The 14442-nt window shown below is 45.9% G+C and overlaps 1 protein-coding gene across 1 annotated transcript in view; it reads left to right on the forward strand.

Annotated features, from left to right (window-relative positions):
* Positions 1–3854: 3854 nt before the first annotated feature.
* Positions 3855–14442, forward strand: part of LOC308467619 (inositol polyphosphate 5-phosphatase OCRL-like) — a gene marked incomplete at both ends in the record, with an annotated part of 181993 nt that continues 171405 nt past the window's right edge. The window contains 4 exon segments of the mRNA XM_080989359.1: positions 3855–3864; positions 7950–8046; positions 8129–8166; positions 8169–8332. Of these exon segments, the coding sequence (XP_080845485.1) occupies positions 3855–3864; positions 7950–8046; positions 8129–8166; positions 8169–8332 (309 nt within the window).

The following is a 14442-nucleotide window of genomic DNA, read 5'->3' on the forward strand; positions in this document are numbered from 1 at the left end:
AAGGGCCGTGTGGGAAAATCCTCAGGCCAGCTGCAATTGCAATTGTATCTAGTTGTAACAAATCCAAGTTCCACTAGGGGGACACTGTAACAGTCATAAAGTTCTTAAATACTTTACTTCTTCTTTAAGTCCCCCCAGTTTATCAGGAAGATAACAATCTATCTTAAACAGTTACTTTAAGACCAGGAGATATCTATCCACAATATTGTATCCAAATTGTATTTCCAGTGCAGGACTAGCTGTCAAAATATATTTAAAGACAGTACCTTTTTTCCAACTTTAAATTGTCTCTGGGAATCCGTTCCCGAGGGATTGAGCGATGGCTTTTATCTTCTTTTTCTCACCTCTTCTTGAAGAAATAACATTCCAAGTTTCCCCCCTTTTTCCTCCAGTTAAGGGAGGAAAAGTCCTGGTTAGATGTTTGGATTAAAGTCCGTTTAAACGTCTTTTTCTAAGCTTCCGCTTTCAAGTTCAATGCTTTGTTTTATCTACAACGGAGAGAGGCAGACTTCCTTTTTATACCTCTCCGCTTTCGGCCGAATTCCTTTTAAATTTGTACAGTTCCAATTGCATAAAATCCTACTCACGGATCGTAGATTTTCAAGCCAAATTTCCAAGAAAGAAAGGCAGCGCTCTCCGGTCACAGCTCACGGCTTCACTCCACGGAAGAAGCAGACAGCCCACAGCACAGCGCTCCTTCCCCCGCTCCGATTCCGAACCCGTTGCCGGGCTCTTTCACGGGTTGGGGGGGCGCCAAACGTGCCCGCTGGGTCCCAGGTTCACAGGCTTCCCCCACCTGTGATTTCTAGGGTCCCCCGCTACGCCGAAGCAGGATCCGACCCTGTTTTCCGCAGAGCGATTTCCTCCTGACCGAGGAAATCCGCCATTAACCGATGGCGCCACCTCCGGAAGTCCTCCTCTGCCTCTTCTAAATCCAGCTTGCACTTCTGGGAGTTCTCGGTCCACATACTGCTTGAGCCTTCCTTGTAGAATTTTAAGCATAACCTTGCTAGCGTGTGAAATGAGTGAAATTGTGCGGTAGTTGGAGCATTCTTTGGCACTGCCCTTCTTTGGAATTGGGATGTAGACTGATCTTCTCCAATCCTCTGGCCACTGCTGAGTTTTCCTAATTTGCTGGCATATTGAGTGTAGCACCTTAACAGCATCATCTTTTAAAATTTTAAATAGTTCAGCTGGAATACCATCACTTCCACTGGCCTTGTTATTTGCAGTGCTTTCTAAGGCCCATTTGACTTCACTCTCCAGGATGTCTGGCTCAAGGTCAGCAGCCACACTACCTGGGGTGTACGAGCCATCCATATCTTTCTGGCATAATTCCTCTGTGTATTCTTACCACCTCTTCTTGATGTCTTCTGCTTCTGTTAGGTCCTTACCACTTTTGTCCTTTATTATGGTAATGTTTGTACGAAATGTTCCTTTCATATTTCCGATTTTCTTGAACAGATCTCTGGTTCTTCCCATTCTGTTGTTTTCCTCTATTTCTTTGCATTGCTCGTTTAAGAAGGCCTTCTTGTCTCTCCTTGCTATTCTTTGGAAATCTGCATTCAATTTCCTGTATCTTTCACTATCTCCCTCCCATTTCGCTTGCTTTCTCTCCCCTGCTATTTGTAAGGCCTCGTTGGACAGCCACTTTGCTTTCTTGCGGTTTTTTTTTCATTGGGATGGTTTTAGTTGCTGCCTCCTGTATAATGTTGCGAGCCTCCACCCATAGTTCTTCAGGCACTCTGTCCAGCAAATCTAAATCCTTAAAGCTGTTCCTCACTTCCACTGTGTATTCATAAGGGATTTGGTTTAGATTGTATCTTACCGGCCCAGTGGTTTTACCTACTTTCTTCAGTTTAAGCTTGAATTTTGCTATAAGAAGCTGATGATCTGAGCCACAATCAGCTCCAGGTCTTGTTTTTGCTGACTGTATAGAGCTTCTCCATCTTTGGCTGCAGAGAATATAATCAATCTGATTTCGATGTTGCCCATCTGGTGATGTCCATGTGTAGAGTCGTCTCTTGTGTTGTTGGAAAAGCGTGTTTGTGATGACCAGCTTGTTCTCTTGACAGAACTCTATTAGCCTTTGCCCTGCTTCATTTTGATCTCCAAGAGAGATCGAATGAAGCAGACTGACCAGCTAGCTGAATCCAATTATATTGCTATGGGGTGGGGGGAAACCTCTAACATTTTACTTTTCGATACTTGTACTTCCAGAGTGAATTGAATGGGTGTGGGGGGGGTGGACGAGCGGAGGAAAGAAATGCTAACTTGTCCGTGGCTGGGGGCGCAATCTAGACAGTTCTGCCGGGGCGCAAGATCACCTAACTACTGCTCTGCACCTCTGGACCAGGGGTGGATGGTGCTCATTGGGACTGGGAGGGTGGAAGGCAAGGAGGCCAACAGTAGGTGGCGCCAGAGCCAAGGAGTGGCAGAGCAAATGCGTTCTGTATCTGAGATGGAGTGGGAAGGGGCTGGCGGCCACCACAGCCATCCCCTGTCTGCCCTCATGGAGCGGCCAGAATCCACTGGGCAAATGCTCATCTTGCCAGAGTCTGGGTCTTCTGCTGTTGCTCTCTCAGAAACCGTGCCCAGGTGGGATGTTTCGTTTTTCGCAGCTGCTTCATCCCTGAGGAAGTTAGAGGTGACGCAACTCCTGCATCTCTGACATGGGAAGGTTTGGGAGTATAACAAATTCCACCCTTCTTCCTTGGCTCCCTGGAAAGAAGGCATCTTGACATTTTGAGCGCATTTCACAGGCCAGGAGCCAAGCACCCCTTCCTGAGGGGGAGAAGAGGCCCAGAAAAGATGAGCCCTTCCCAGCCCAAAGGCGTTCCCCTGAGATTCAGCTTCCGGGCTATGGCTAACCAGGTTAGGAGCAGGAATATTGGGAGCGGGAAGGAACTGATGTCATCTGCCAGAGCAGCTGGCTAATTGACGGGAATGAGGTGATAACAAGGCTTTCAAATCTGAACTCTTGTTTGCGGCTGGTTAGGATAGAGGGAGGTGGAGAACAAGGGCAATCGGAAGCAGACTCAGCGTAGTTGGTTCCTTCTCTTTGTTCGGGTTCCTACGTCACACCAGCAGTTTAAATGGCAACACTCCTTTGCAAGATTGTCTGCCTTTTTAATTGTTATGGAAAACCAATAAAATGATAAGTTGCCCCTGCCAAAGGGTTGCATGACATCTGGCTGAAGACTTTTTGTGCTAAAAGTTGAAGCTATGCTGGGGTATGTGTGGGTGTGGGTGTGTCTGTCCGTCCATGTGGCCACTGTGTATTCAACATTCCACCCCCTCCAAAGCATCCTAAGAACCTTAGTTTTCCTTTCAGAGTGCTACGATTCCCAGCACCCTTAACAAACCATTGTTCCCAGGACTTTTTGGGTGTGGGTGGGAGGAGAGGTGCTTTCCATGTGCGGTGTGCAGGCATCTCCCAGCACATGTGTGTGGGGATTCAAGACTAACTCTTATGCTTTTCTTCCTTAGACCAGCTTGACGTTGAACGAGAGGTTCTCTGGGTTGAGGAACACACGCCATTTCACAGCGAAGCAGAACACGGGCCGAATGGTCACTCTGTCATTGGATTTGGTGAAGTCAGACTGGATTTGCAAAGGAGCTTGCCCCTGGAGCCAGTTGGTTGCCTGCCTCTGGCTGGCTGGCGGCTTGGCATCACCAAAACACAAAGAGACAGCCCCATGCAACCTCACACCCAAAGATTTCTGCCCATGCTTCAGACATGCAGCCCTAAGAGCAGCTCTGACTCCGACTCTAGGCCCCTCTGCCCCAGTCTTCCTCCTGATGTAGGCTACAGGATCTGGGAAGTCTGATCCAGCTTTGAGGTGTGGTTCCATATGGCCATTCGTACTGTTCTGCTTTTGCCAGAGAGCCACGTGGTAAGGAAGATCTCCAAGCACGTTTCCTAGGGGGTCCTCTTTAATCCTCAGGTGTGCCCACAAAGGCATGATCCAGCACCCTCATGCCACAGCTGCCTCTGGAGTGACCCTCCCTCCGGTAAGAGGTGTACCTCACAGCTGAGTGCCTGGTTGTTTGTGTAGGGCGGGGGCAGGGAATCTTGTGGGCTCCCAGATATTTCCAGATCCAATGGCCTTCTGCCTCAGCCAGCATGGCCGACGGTCAGGGGTGATGGAATCCAACAACATCTAGAGGGCCACAGAATTCCCCATCCCTGGTCTAGTGAATTTGAGGTTCTTGGTTTCTCTCCCTCTGCCCCCTTTTGCCTGGAAAAGCACTTTGGCAGATTCCTTTGGAGGATTTGGGTGTGACAAGCTGTAGCAGCGCACTGAATAAAACAACTTTGAGAAGCTGAAACACCGGGCTGTTTTCTTTTCTAATAAAAATATTCACTGTGCAGTTCACAGGCACAAAACACAATGTTGATATTGTCCAGGAAATGGGTTTTCAGTTGGAGGGCATGGGTTGCGTGAGAGCATGTTGTGCGGGATAACCAGTCTCATATAACCAACATGCTTCAGTCTAATTAGTGCATGAAGGGGTTAACACCATAGAGTAAGCTGTCCTGCCATCTTAGCCATGTCTCTTCCCCTTACCTTGGGAGTGAGTTCTGATCTATTCTGGTATTCACTTTTTCAGCATTTAATGTACTGTAGGTTTTTCCTGATTTTATGGTTTTATCTTTCTGTAAACGGCTTTGATGTTTCTTAGCATCTGGTAGTGTATAAATTTTATGAAATAAATAAATAATTATGAACAAATAAGTAAATAAATGCGAAGATGTAAAGCCACAACCTCCGAAATGAAAGCTACTGTGCCTCCAGACGGATGTTTTTGCCTGGAGGGGGGCCGTATTCTGCATTGTGCTATCGATGCAATAATAGTGCAGCTTTCTTATTTTATAAAAATAATAATAATGTTTATTAAGAGTTTAGAAATTACAGAAAGAAGAAAAAAAGTTAAACAAAGCAAAACAATACAATACATATAAAACAGAAAACACTACTTATCTTAACAAAACAAAAACAAAAACAATTAAAAACGCATCCAATATTTCCATATCTTATCTTTCATTTACTTGTTTCGACGACCTCCTCACACTTCCCTTTTTTGTATTCTAGTTCAGTTAGCTATTTCAGCAAATCCTTTCCATCTTTCCCAGTTTTTGTCCCATAATTTATCTTAACACTATCTAACCTTATTTTTTTCCCCTTTAGCCCATTAACAGTCTATTTTTACTTAATTCTTTATAACATTTCTGCTAAATGTTATATATATAAACTTCATTCCAGCATCCTTCTAACATTCATTAATTTTTACAATTTTTTTCATTAAATTCTCTCTTAAGGCATTACATGCCGTAAACGTCATACCTGTGGTCCATAACTGTTCCCAGTCAGCCATCATGATATTGTGTCCAACATCTTGTGCCCATTTAATCATAGATGATTTCACCGTTTCATCCTGAGTGTTCCATTTCAACAGCAAGTTATACATTTTTGATAAATTCTTAATTTTGGGGTCTAACAATTCTGTTTCCAATTTTGATTTTTCCACCTGGAAGCCAAGTTTTTTATCCAAATTATATGCCTCCATTATTTGGTAATAATGGAGCCAGTCTCGCACTTTGTTTTTTAATTTTTCAAAGCTCTGCAGTTTTATTCTGTCTCCCTCTTGTTCCAAAATTTCCCAATATTTCGGCCATTTGGCCTCCATATTGAGTTTTTTCTGAGCCTTCGCTTCCATTGGTGACAACCATCTTGGGGTTTTATTTTCTAACAAGTCCTTATATCTTATCCAGACATTAAACAATGCTTTTCTAACAATATGGTTTTTAAACGCTTTATGTGCTTTAACCTTGTCATACCACAAATATGCATGCCAACCAAATACATTGTTAAAACCTTCTAAGTCCAGCATATCAGTGTTTTCAAGAAGCAGCCACTCTCTCAGCCAGCAAAAAGCGGCTGATTCATAATAAAGTTTAAGGTCTGGCAGGGCAAATCCACCTCTTTCTTTAGCATCAGTTAATATCTTAAATTTTATTTGAGGCTTCTTGCCCTGCCAGACGAATCTAGAGATATCTCTCTGCCATTTCTTGAAACAATCCATTTTGTCCAAGATTTGCAATGTTTGGAACAAAAACAGCATCCTTGGCAATACGTTCATTTTTATCACAGCAATTCGGCCTAACAGTGATAACTTCAAATTTGACCATATTTCTAAGTCCTTTTAATAGTGCAGCTTTCTAATGGACTGTCCACGCAAACATCATTCTGCTTTCTCAGTTGCTCTGCAATGCTTCGCCAGGGTTACCACATCATGGCCAGCTGGGGGTGCGCTCCTGTGTTGTAGCTCAGCAAAAGCAGGACAAAATTCCTCTAGTACGGCTCACAGTGAGGGCTGCTGAGAGTTGGGAGAGATCTCGGAGGCCAAAGAGTTTGCTTTTCTGCTCAGTACAGGGGATCTTGCCAGCTCTTCACCCCTGACTGGCCGAAGATGCCCATCTCTCATCCAGGCAGCTCCACAGCGTGCCTGGATGATGACTCAGATGGAGCTGGACACACCATTCCTGAAGGATGCAATAATCTTGCAATTGTGGTGGACCAACTACATGCCAACAGGATGTCGGACTGAATGGGCCTTGGCCTGACCCAGCAAGGCTCTTCAAATGCGCTTATGTTCCCCTGACTTTGGGGACGCCTTGCAGGAGTCTCACCCGTCTCATGGCTATTCTTCTAGTGTGGACCAGTTCGACAAGCTCTCCCCCAAAAGCAGGTGCACCATCCAGAACATGCTGGCGCTGTACCTGAAGAAGAAAGCGAACACAGACCAGGAGGCAGGGACTTCTAGGGGAAGCGAGGCCTTCATGCGGGAAGCCTTGACTCCTCACGTGCTCCCCGGGATCAGCTTCGACCCCAGCACCCAGTCTTCTGCTGGTGTCACTCTTCCCCCTGGCCCAGAACAGGAGGCTCCTTCCCAACACGCAGAATGCCTTGCACGTGATCGATGGGCCTGTGCTCACTGTGACACAGGCAGGGCCGGATTTATGTATAGGCTAAGTAGGCTGAAGCCTAGGGCCTCTAGATCTAGGGGGCCTCGCCAGCCTGCCCGCTCCCCAGCGCCACAGACAGTCTTCCCTCTCCCCAAATTGCAAACCCAAGACTTCATGCAGGGCATTTCTCCCCCATTTCAAGGACATTTTGCTTCAAAAGGAAAGGTGGACTTGGAGAAGGCAAGCAAAATGCGAGGGAGATAGTGAAAGATACAGGAAATTGAATGCAGATTTCCAAAAAATAGCAAGGAGAGACAAGAGGGCCTTCTTACACGAGCAATGCAAAGAAATAGAGGAAAACAACAGAATGGGAAGAACCAGAGATCTGTTCAAGAAAACTGGAGCTATGAAAGGAACATTTCATACAAAGAGTACCATAATAAAGGACAAAGGTGGAAAGGACCTAACAGAAGCAGAAGACGTCAAGAAGAGGTGGCAAGTATACACAGAGGAATTATACCAGAAAGATATGGATGTCTCATACACCCCAGGTAGTGTGGTTGCTGACCTTGAGCCTGACATCCTGGAGAGCAAAGTCAAATGGGCCTTAGAAAGCACTGCTAATAACAAGGCCAGTGGAAGTGATGATATTCCAGCTGAACTATTAAATTTTGTTAAAGATGATGCTGTTAAGGTGCTACACTCAATATGCCAGCAAGTTTGGAAAACTCAGCAGTGGCCAGAGGATTGGAGAAGACCAGTCTACCTCCTTTAGAGGAAAAGGCCTTGAGGGGAGGACCTGTTGCCTTCACAATCCTTCCTAACGTGCATAAGCTGAGAGGCAATTGTCCGGCAAATGTGGTGCTGTGAGGAGGCAGGAAGATTTTCCTGCAGTTAAGTATTTTCTAAGTTCCTTTCCCGAAACTTCCCCAAACGGTTCTGAAGCCTCTCTAACCTCAGAAGTCTTTTCCTCTCTCAGGAATTCTGGGATTCGAGGAGAAGGAAAGAAACCTGCAGAATCAGCAAATGAGTGCCCGCCGGGAGCCTCCACCCCCACCGCTGCCACCAAGCAGGCTGTAAGTTGCCTTAGAGGTGTACTGTGCCCTCCCGCCTCCTTGCTTTTAAGGACCACTTGAGTTCTGTTCTCATCTCCCTGAGGCGTATCCGTGACAAGGAGAGCATGAGCAAGAAGCAACCCCAATGACCCACACTATGCGCAAGCTCTTTGTGCCTTCCACACATACGCAGTCCGGACAGAGAGAGGGACTCATCCAGCACGTCCTCGCCAAGAGAGAGAAGGAATATGTCAACACCCAGAATTTCAGGTCAGATCATGCAAAAGTGCAAACACCAGTGGAACCTGTATCAGAGTTGGGGCTGGAGAAAGCGACATCTACATGACAGCTTTATTGTTGGGTGCCAGGCAAAGTCTGTCCTGTTCACTCAGGCCACATGGGTGGGTAATTGAAAGTATTAGTTGTGGTGGGCAATTTTCCTAGGTGCCACATACTGAGCCGTGGCTTCATATTATGATCAGGACAGCAGCCTCTCCTCCAGGTTTGCACACCTCTCCCCCACCCCAAGCCTATTGGGAAGCTTCCACTTGGATTTTAAATTAACCACAGTTTGGTGTGTCCAGATCCTATGGTGGTTAATTTTACCAGCTTTGTAAACCCACGATTGGAAGTTGGCTTGTTTCAATGAGCCATGGTTCAAATGAAGCGGTTTGTGCAGCTTCAGACATTGTGACAAGATGCAGTTAATCCAAAACTGAAGCAAAACCTTTGGAACTCCTCCTAAAAGCTGTGCTGGAGGACAGGGAGGTGTGACCCCCCCCCCCAACACTTGGTGTGGGTCATCCTTATAATGCTAAGCTTACTACTTCAAACAAAGTTTTTGCTTTGGTTATTTCGTCGTACCGTTAGTAGTACCCAGTGGCCATTTGTTTTTCATGTCTGCTTTTATGATATGTTTATCAGTATGTGGTTAGCAGCTTCAGATCCTACTGTTTTACAGAGGCTGTTTAGCTTGCTCTTTTTACCCCTTTACTAGACAGGCTGTATTTCTGTGCTGTTTTCAGAGTCGGGAATGCCCATTCCTTCATGGCCAGCATGGAAACACAGAAGGTTAGCCATTTAGGAGGTTTGCAAAGAGGACAAGGGTGTCACGGGGTAATCTTCTAGCAAACAAGCTTGGCACAGCAGATCTGAGAGGTGGTTTTCTGCTCTCGGAAAGCCAGCCTGGAAACCAGGTTGCCAGGTGAATGAAGAATGGAGAGATCAACCAACTCACTTGCCTTCAAAGAATTTCTGGTTGCCTGTGGCTACTGGGATAGTGCTTAAATATCAGGCTGGCTGACACATCTTAAAAAATACAAGGAAAAAGCTTTTTTTCTTTCATTAGCAAAGCTCCTTTGGGGCCCAGAATAGCTAAGCTGAGGAAGAAGTGGCTGGTATTACTTGTTTGTTCTTGGTCCTGATCTTGCCTGCCCTTGCACACTCCTGTTGTCTTTGCATATTTAACCAGCCCGTCTGTTCCGATTGGAGTCCTATTCCTGCAGTTCCACATCCTTCTCTTTGGCACTTTGGCATTAGGTTCCAGGAGCTGGACCTGAGCACAGAGGCTTTCTTCTACTTGGACTCGACAAAGGAGCAAGAGTGGCTGACAGCTGTGGAAAAGGCTTTGCGTTCCAAATCCAAGTACAAGAAAGTAAGTCCAACCCCACCCATTTCTTCAGCAGCCAGACAGCTGTCAGGAGCTGGAGTGAGGAGGAGGAGGAGGTCAGCCAGAAAAAAACACCTGGTGTCAGTGGTGTTTTATTCAAAAGAAGCCAACATTCTTTATTCAAAGAAACCCAAACCGTGCAGGCCTCGTGATCACAGAAACCTTTCCCAGCAGATCTTGCCCCAGTGAGGTAGCTGTGAAGGCTGAAGGTTGCTACCCTCCCACCACTCTCTGAAGTCTCCTCCTCCCCCTGGTCCTTCCCAAGCAACCTGAGACTCTGACACCTTGCCTGTCTTTGCTCCCTCCTCTTAATTTCTCTGTGTTCTGGGAGACCAGCAGGGAGGGGAGCTGATCGCAGCAGGATGGGGAGACCCCCTGGCTTCTTCAGCAGCCTGCCTGATCTCTGCCTCTTGACCCCCGCCTCCAGCCTCCACTTCTGCCTCGGATTCTGGGCTGCTGTTTGCCACAGAATCTTCCTGCCCTCCTGCCTCTTCAGTTTACAACACCTCCTCTTGCTCACAGTCTGCTCCCTCTTCTCCCTCGGACGACTCAGCGTCATTGTTCCCCCACCAGTTCCCTGGCTCTGAACCTTCTTCCCTTGGGGGATCCCCAGTTGGTGCCACCTGCCACTCCTATCTGCATCCAACCGGCCCAGGACAGCAAGCAATGAACAGAGCTGGTAGACATCCCAGTACCTTGCAACTTCTAGGTGCAGCTGGTGCGTCTAGTCGGAATGATGTTGCTCATCTTTGTCAGGAAGGACCAGCTCAGCCGCATCAAGGAAGTGATGAGGGAGACAGTGGGCACAGGCATCATGGGGAAGATGGGGAGTAGACCCTGACAGCGGAATTCCCTACGTCGATCTTTCTGTCTGTCTATCTGTTTTTCTAATCTCTGCCAACCAGTTTCCCCCTCTTTCCTGCTTGCTCACTAACAGCCATCTTTGCTCCGCCCCTGCAGGGTAACAAGGGGTGTGTGGCCGTGAGGCTTGTCTGCAACAATACCAGCTTCTGCATGGTCAATTCCCACCTTGCTGCCCACATGGAAACCAGGATTACAAGGATATCTGTGCCCAGATAATAATAATAATAATAATAATAATAATAATAATAATAATAATAATTTTATTTATACCCCGCCCTCCCCAGCCAAGGCCAGGCTTAGGGCAGCTAACAAGCAATAATTAAAACAAGTTGAATGAATACAACTTAAAAACAAGATTAAAATACAGCATTAAAATATTGAAACATTAAAATGCAGCCTCATCACAGGAGGAGAAAGGAAAAAGAAAGAGGGGGAGGGAATCAAATTGGCTCCAAGCCAAAGGCCAGGTGGAACAACTCTGTCTTACAGGCCCTGCGGAAAGAAATCAGATCCCGCAGGGCCCTGGTCTCATGAGACAGAGCGTTCCACCAAGCCGGAGCCAGTGTTGAAAAGGCCCTGTCTCTGGTTGAAGCTAATCTAACTTCCTTAGGGCCCGGGACCACTAGGGTGTTGCTATTTATGGACCTTAAGGTCCTCCGTGGGGCATACCGGGAGAGGCGGTCCTGTAGGTCTTAAGCCGTGAAGGGCTTTAAAGGTCAAAACCAGCACCTTAAATCTGACCCTGTACTCCACTGGGAGCCAGTGCAGCTAGAAAAGCACTGGGTGAATATGCTCCCACGGCAGAGACCCCGTGAGGAGCCTCGCTGCAGCATTCTGCACCCGCTGGAGTTTCAAGGGCAGCCCCGCATAGAGCGAATTACAGTAGTCAAGCCTGGAGGTGACCGTCGCATGGATCACTGTGGCCAGGTCGGGGCGGGAAAGGTAAGGGACCAACTGCTTGATGCGGCGAAGGTGGAAAAATGTCGCCTTGGCTGTTGCTGTAACCTGCGCCTCCATGGAAAGGGAGGCGTCAAGGATTACACCCAAACGCTTAACAGAAGGCAATGGCACTAATTGGACCCCGCAAGAGAAGGGAGTTGGTCCCTCATCCCCATGCCATCCCAACCCAGCCATAGGACCTCTGTCTTCGAAGGATTTAGATTCAATCTGCTCCCACGAAACCATCCAGCCACAGCTTCTAAGCATCTGCTCAGTGTGTCCGGGGCCGAGTCGGTGCGGCCATCCATCAGCAGGTAGAGCTAAGTGTCATCAGCATATTGGTGACAGCCCAGCCCAAAGCTCTGGATAATCTGGGCAAGGGGGCACATAAAGATGTTAAAAAGCATCGGAGAGAGGATTGCGCCCTGCGGCACTCCACACACCAAGGAGTGGCACGACGACATCTCCCTCCCTAGCACCACCCTCTGTCCCCGACCAGAGATAAAAGAGCACAGCTATGCCCTGTATCCCCACGTCGACAAGGCGGTGGTCCAGATGATCATGATTGACCATGTCAAAGTCTGCTGACAAATCTAAAAGAATCAGCAGTCCTGACCCGCCTCGATCCAGTTGTCTACGTAGATCATCTGTTAGGGCAACCAGAGCCGTCTCGGTCCCGAAACCAGGACGGAACCCGGACTGAAATGGACCTAAAGCCGATGTTTCCTCCAGAAACCTACCAAGCTGATCAGCAACCGCTCTCTCAATTATCTTACCCAGATATGGAAGATTTGAAACTGGCCGGTAATTGGATAGGTCTAAAGGATCTAGTGAAGTTTTTCTTTATTATTTTTTTAATAATAATATTTATTAAAGTTTCAAAAAATACGTGAAAATACAAAATAAAGAAAAAAGTATAAAGTTTTAAGATATAACAAAAAAGTAGAAAATAAGGAAAAACATACAAAATAAAACAGTTAAAAGCACAATAATTTTCCATAACCTATCTTCCTTGCTCTTATTTCCCCGGACCTCCTCATACCTCCCTTCTTTGTATTCCAGTTCAGTTTGTTGGTTCAGCAAATCCTTACCGTTAATCTTTTACCCAATTTTTAACCCTTTTTTTTTCTTCCATATCTCTTAAAAGCATTACAGCTAAAAACCTCTTAGTTTCTATCCGACATCCTTCTAAAATTCCTTAATTTTGCAATATTTCTGTAAATAGTCTTTAAATTTCTTCCAGTCTTCTTTCACCGACTCTTCTCCCTGGTCTCGGATTCTGCCAGTCATTTCCGCCAATTCCATGTAGTCAATCACCTTCATCTGCCATTCTTCCAAAGTGGGTAGATCTTGTGTCTTCCAATACTTTGCGATAAGTATTCTTGCTGCTGTTGTAGCATACATGAAAAAGGTTCTGTCCTTCTTTGGCACCAGTTGGCCGACAATGCCCAAAAGAAAGGCCTCTGGTTTCTTCAGAAAGGTATATTTAAATACCTTTTTCAATTCATTATATATCATTTCCCAGAAAGCCTTGATCTTTGGGCACGTCCACCAAAGGTGAAAGAATGTACCTTCAGTTTCTTTACATTTCCAACATTTATTATCGGGCAAATGATAAATTTTTGCAAGCTTGACTGGGGTCATGTACCACTTGTATATCATTTTCATAATATTCTCTCTTAAGGCATTACATGCCGTAAATTTCATACCTGTGGTCCATAACTGTTCCCAGTCAGCGAACATAATATTATGTCCAACATCTTGTGCCCATTTAATCATAGCAGATTTCACCGTTTCATCCTGAGTATTCCATTTCAACAGCAAGTTATACATTCTTGACAAATTTTTAGTTTTGGGTTCTAACAATTCTGTTTCTAATTTTGACTTTTCCACTTGGAAGCCTATTTTCTTATCCAAATTATATGCCTCCATTATCTGATAGTAATGAAGCCAATCTCTCACTTTATTTTTTAATTTTTCAAAACTCTGCAATCTCAATTTATCTCCTTCTTGCTCCAAAATTTCCCAATATGTCGGCCATTTGGCCTCCATATTGAGCCTTTTCAGAGCTTTTGCTTCCATTGGTGACAGCCACCTTGGGGTTTTATTTTCCAATAAATCCTTGTATCTTATCCAAACATTAAACAATGCTTTCCTAACAATATGATTTTTGAATCCTTTGTGTGCTTTGACCTTATCATACCATAAGTATGCATGCCATCCAAATACATTGTTAAAACCTTCTAAATCCAAAATGTCTGTGTTTTCAAGAAGTAGCCATTCTTTCAGCCAGCAAAAAGCTGCTGATTCATAATAAAGTTTAAGGTCTGGCAGGGCAAATCCACCTCTTTCCTTGGCATCAGTTAATATCTTAAATTTTATTCTGGGCTTCTTGCCCTGCCAGACAAATCTAGAAATATCTCTCTGCCGCTTCTTGAAACAGTCCATCTTATCTACAATTTGTAATGTCTGAAACAAAAACAACATTCTAGGCAATACATTCATCTTTATCACAGTGAAGTTTTTCTTTAAGAGCAGACACACCACTGCTTCCTTCGGGTCCCCTGGGAATGTCCTCGTGCCAAGGGACAAATTGATAATTTCAACCAGGGGGGTCCGTGCAACATCTGGACACGCCCTAATCAGCCAAGACGGGCATGGATCGAGGAGGCAGGTGGTGGGCCTACCAGCTTGGAGGAATCTATCCACATCAGCAGGGAGTAGCCAATTGAAATGGTCGAACACTGGACCCGAAGACAGTCAAGGGGCCTCCAGTTCAGTCACTGTATCTAAATTGGCAGGGAGGTCATGGCGGAGCAACAGGACTTTCTCCGCAAAAAAGCTTGCGAATGCCTCACAGCTGTGGGTCGAATTTGTGCTTAAATTTGGTTGTCCTCCTAAGGACATTATCGACCTAATTATTCTAAAAAGTTGTGCCGGGCGAG

This window comes from Podarcis pityusensis (assembly GCF_964106645.2).
Source record: "Podarcis pityusensis genome assembly, chromosome: W".
NCBI classification, from domain to species: Eukaryota; Metazoa; Chordata; class Lepidosauria; order Squamata; family Lacertidae; genus Podarcis; species Podarcis pityusensis.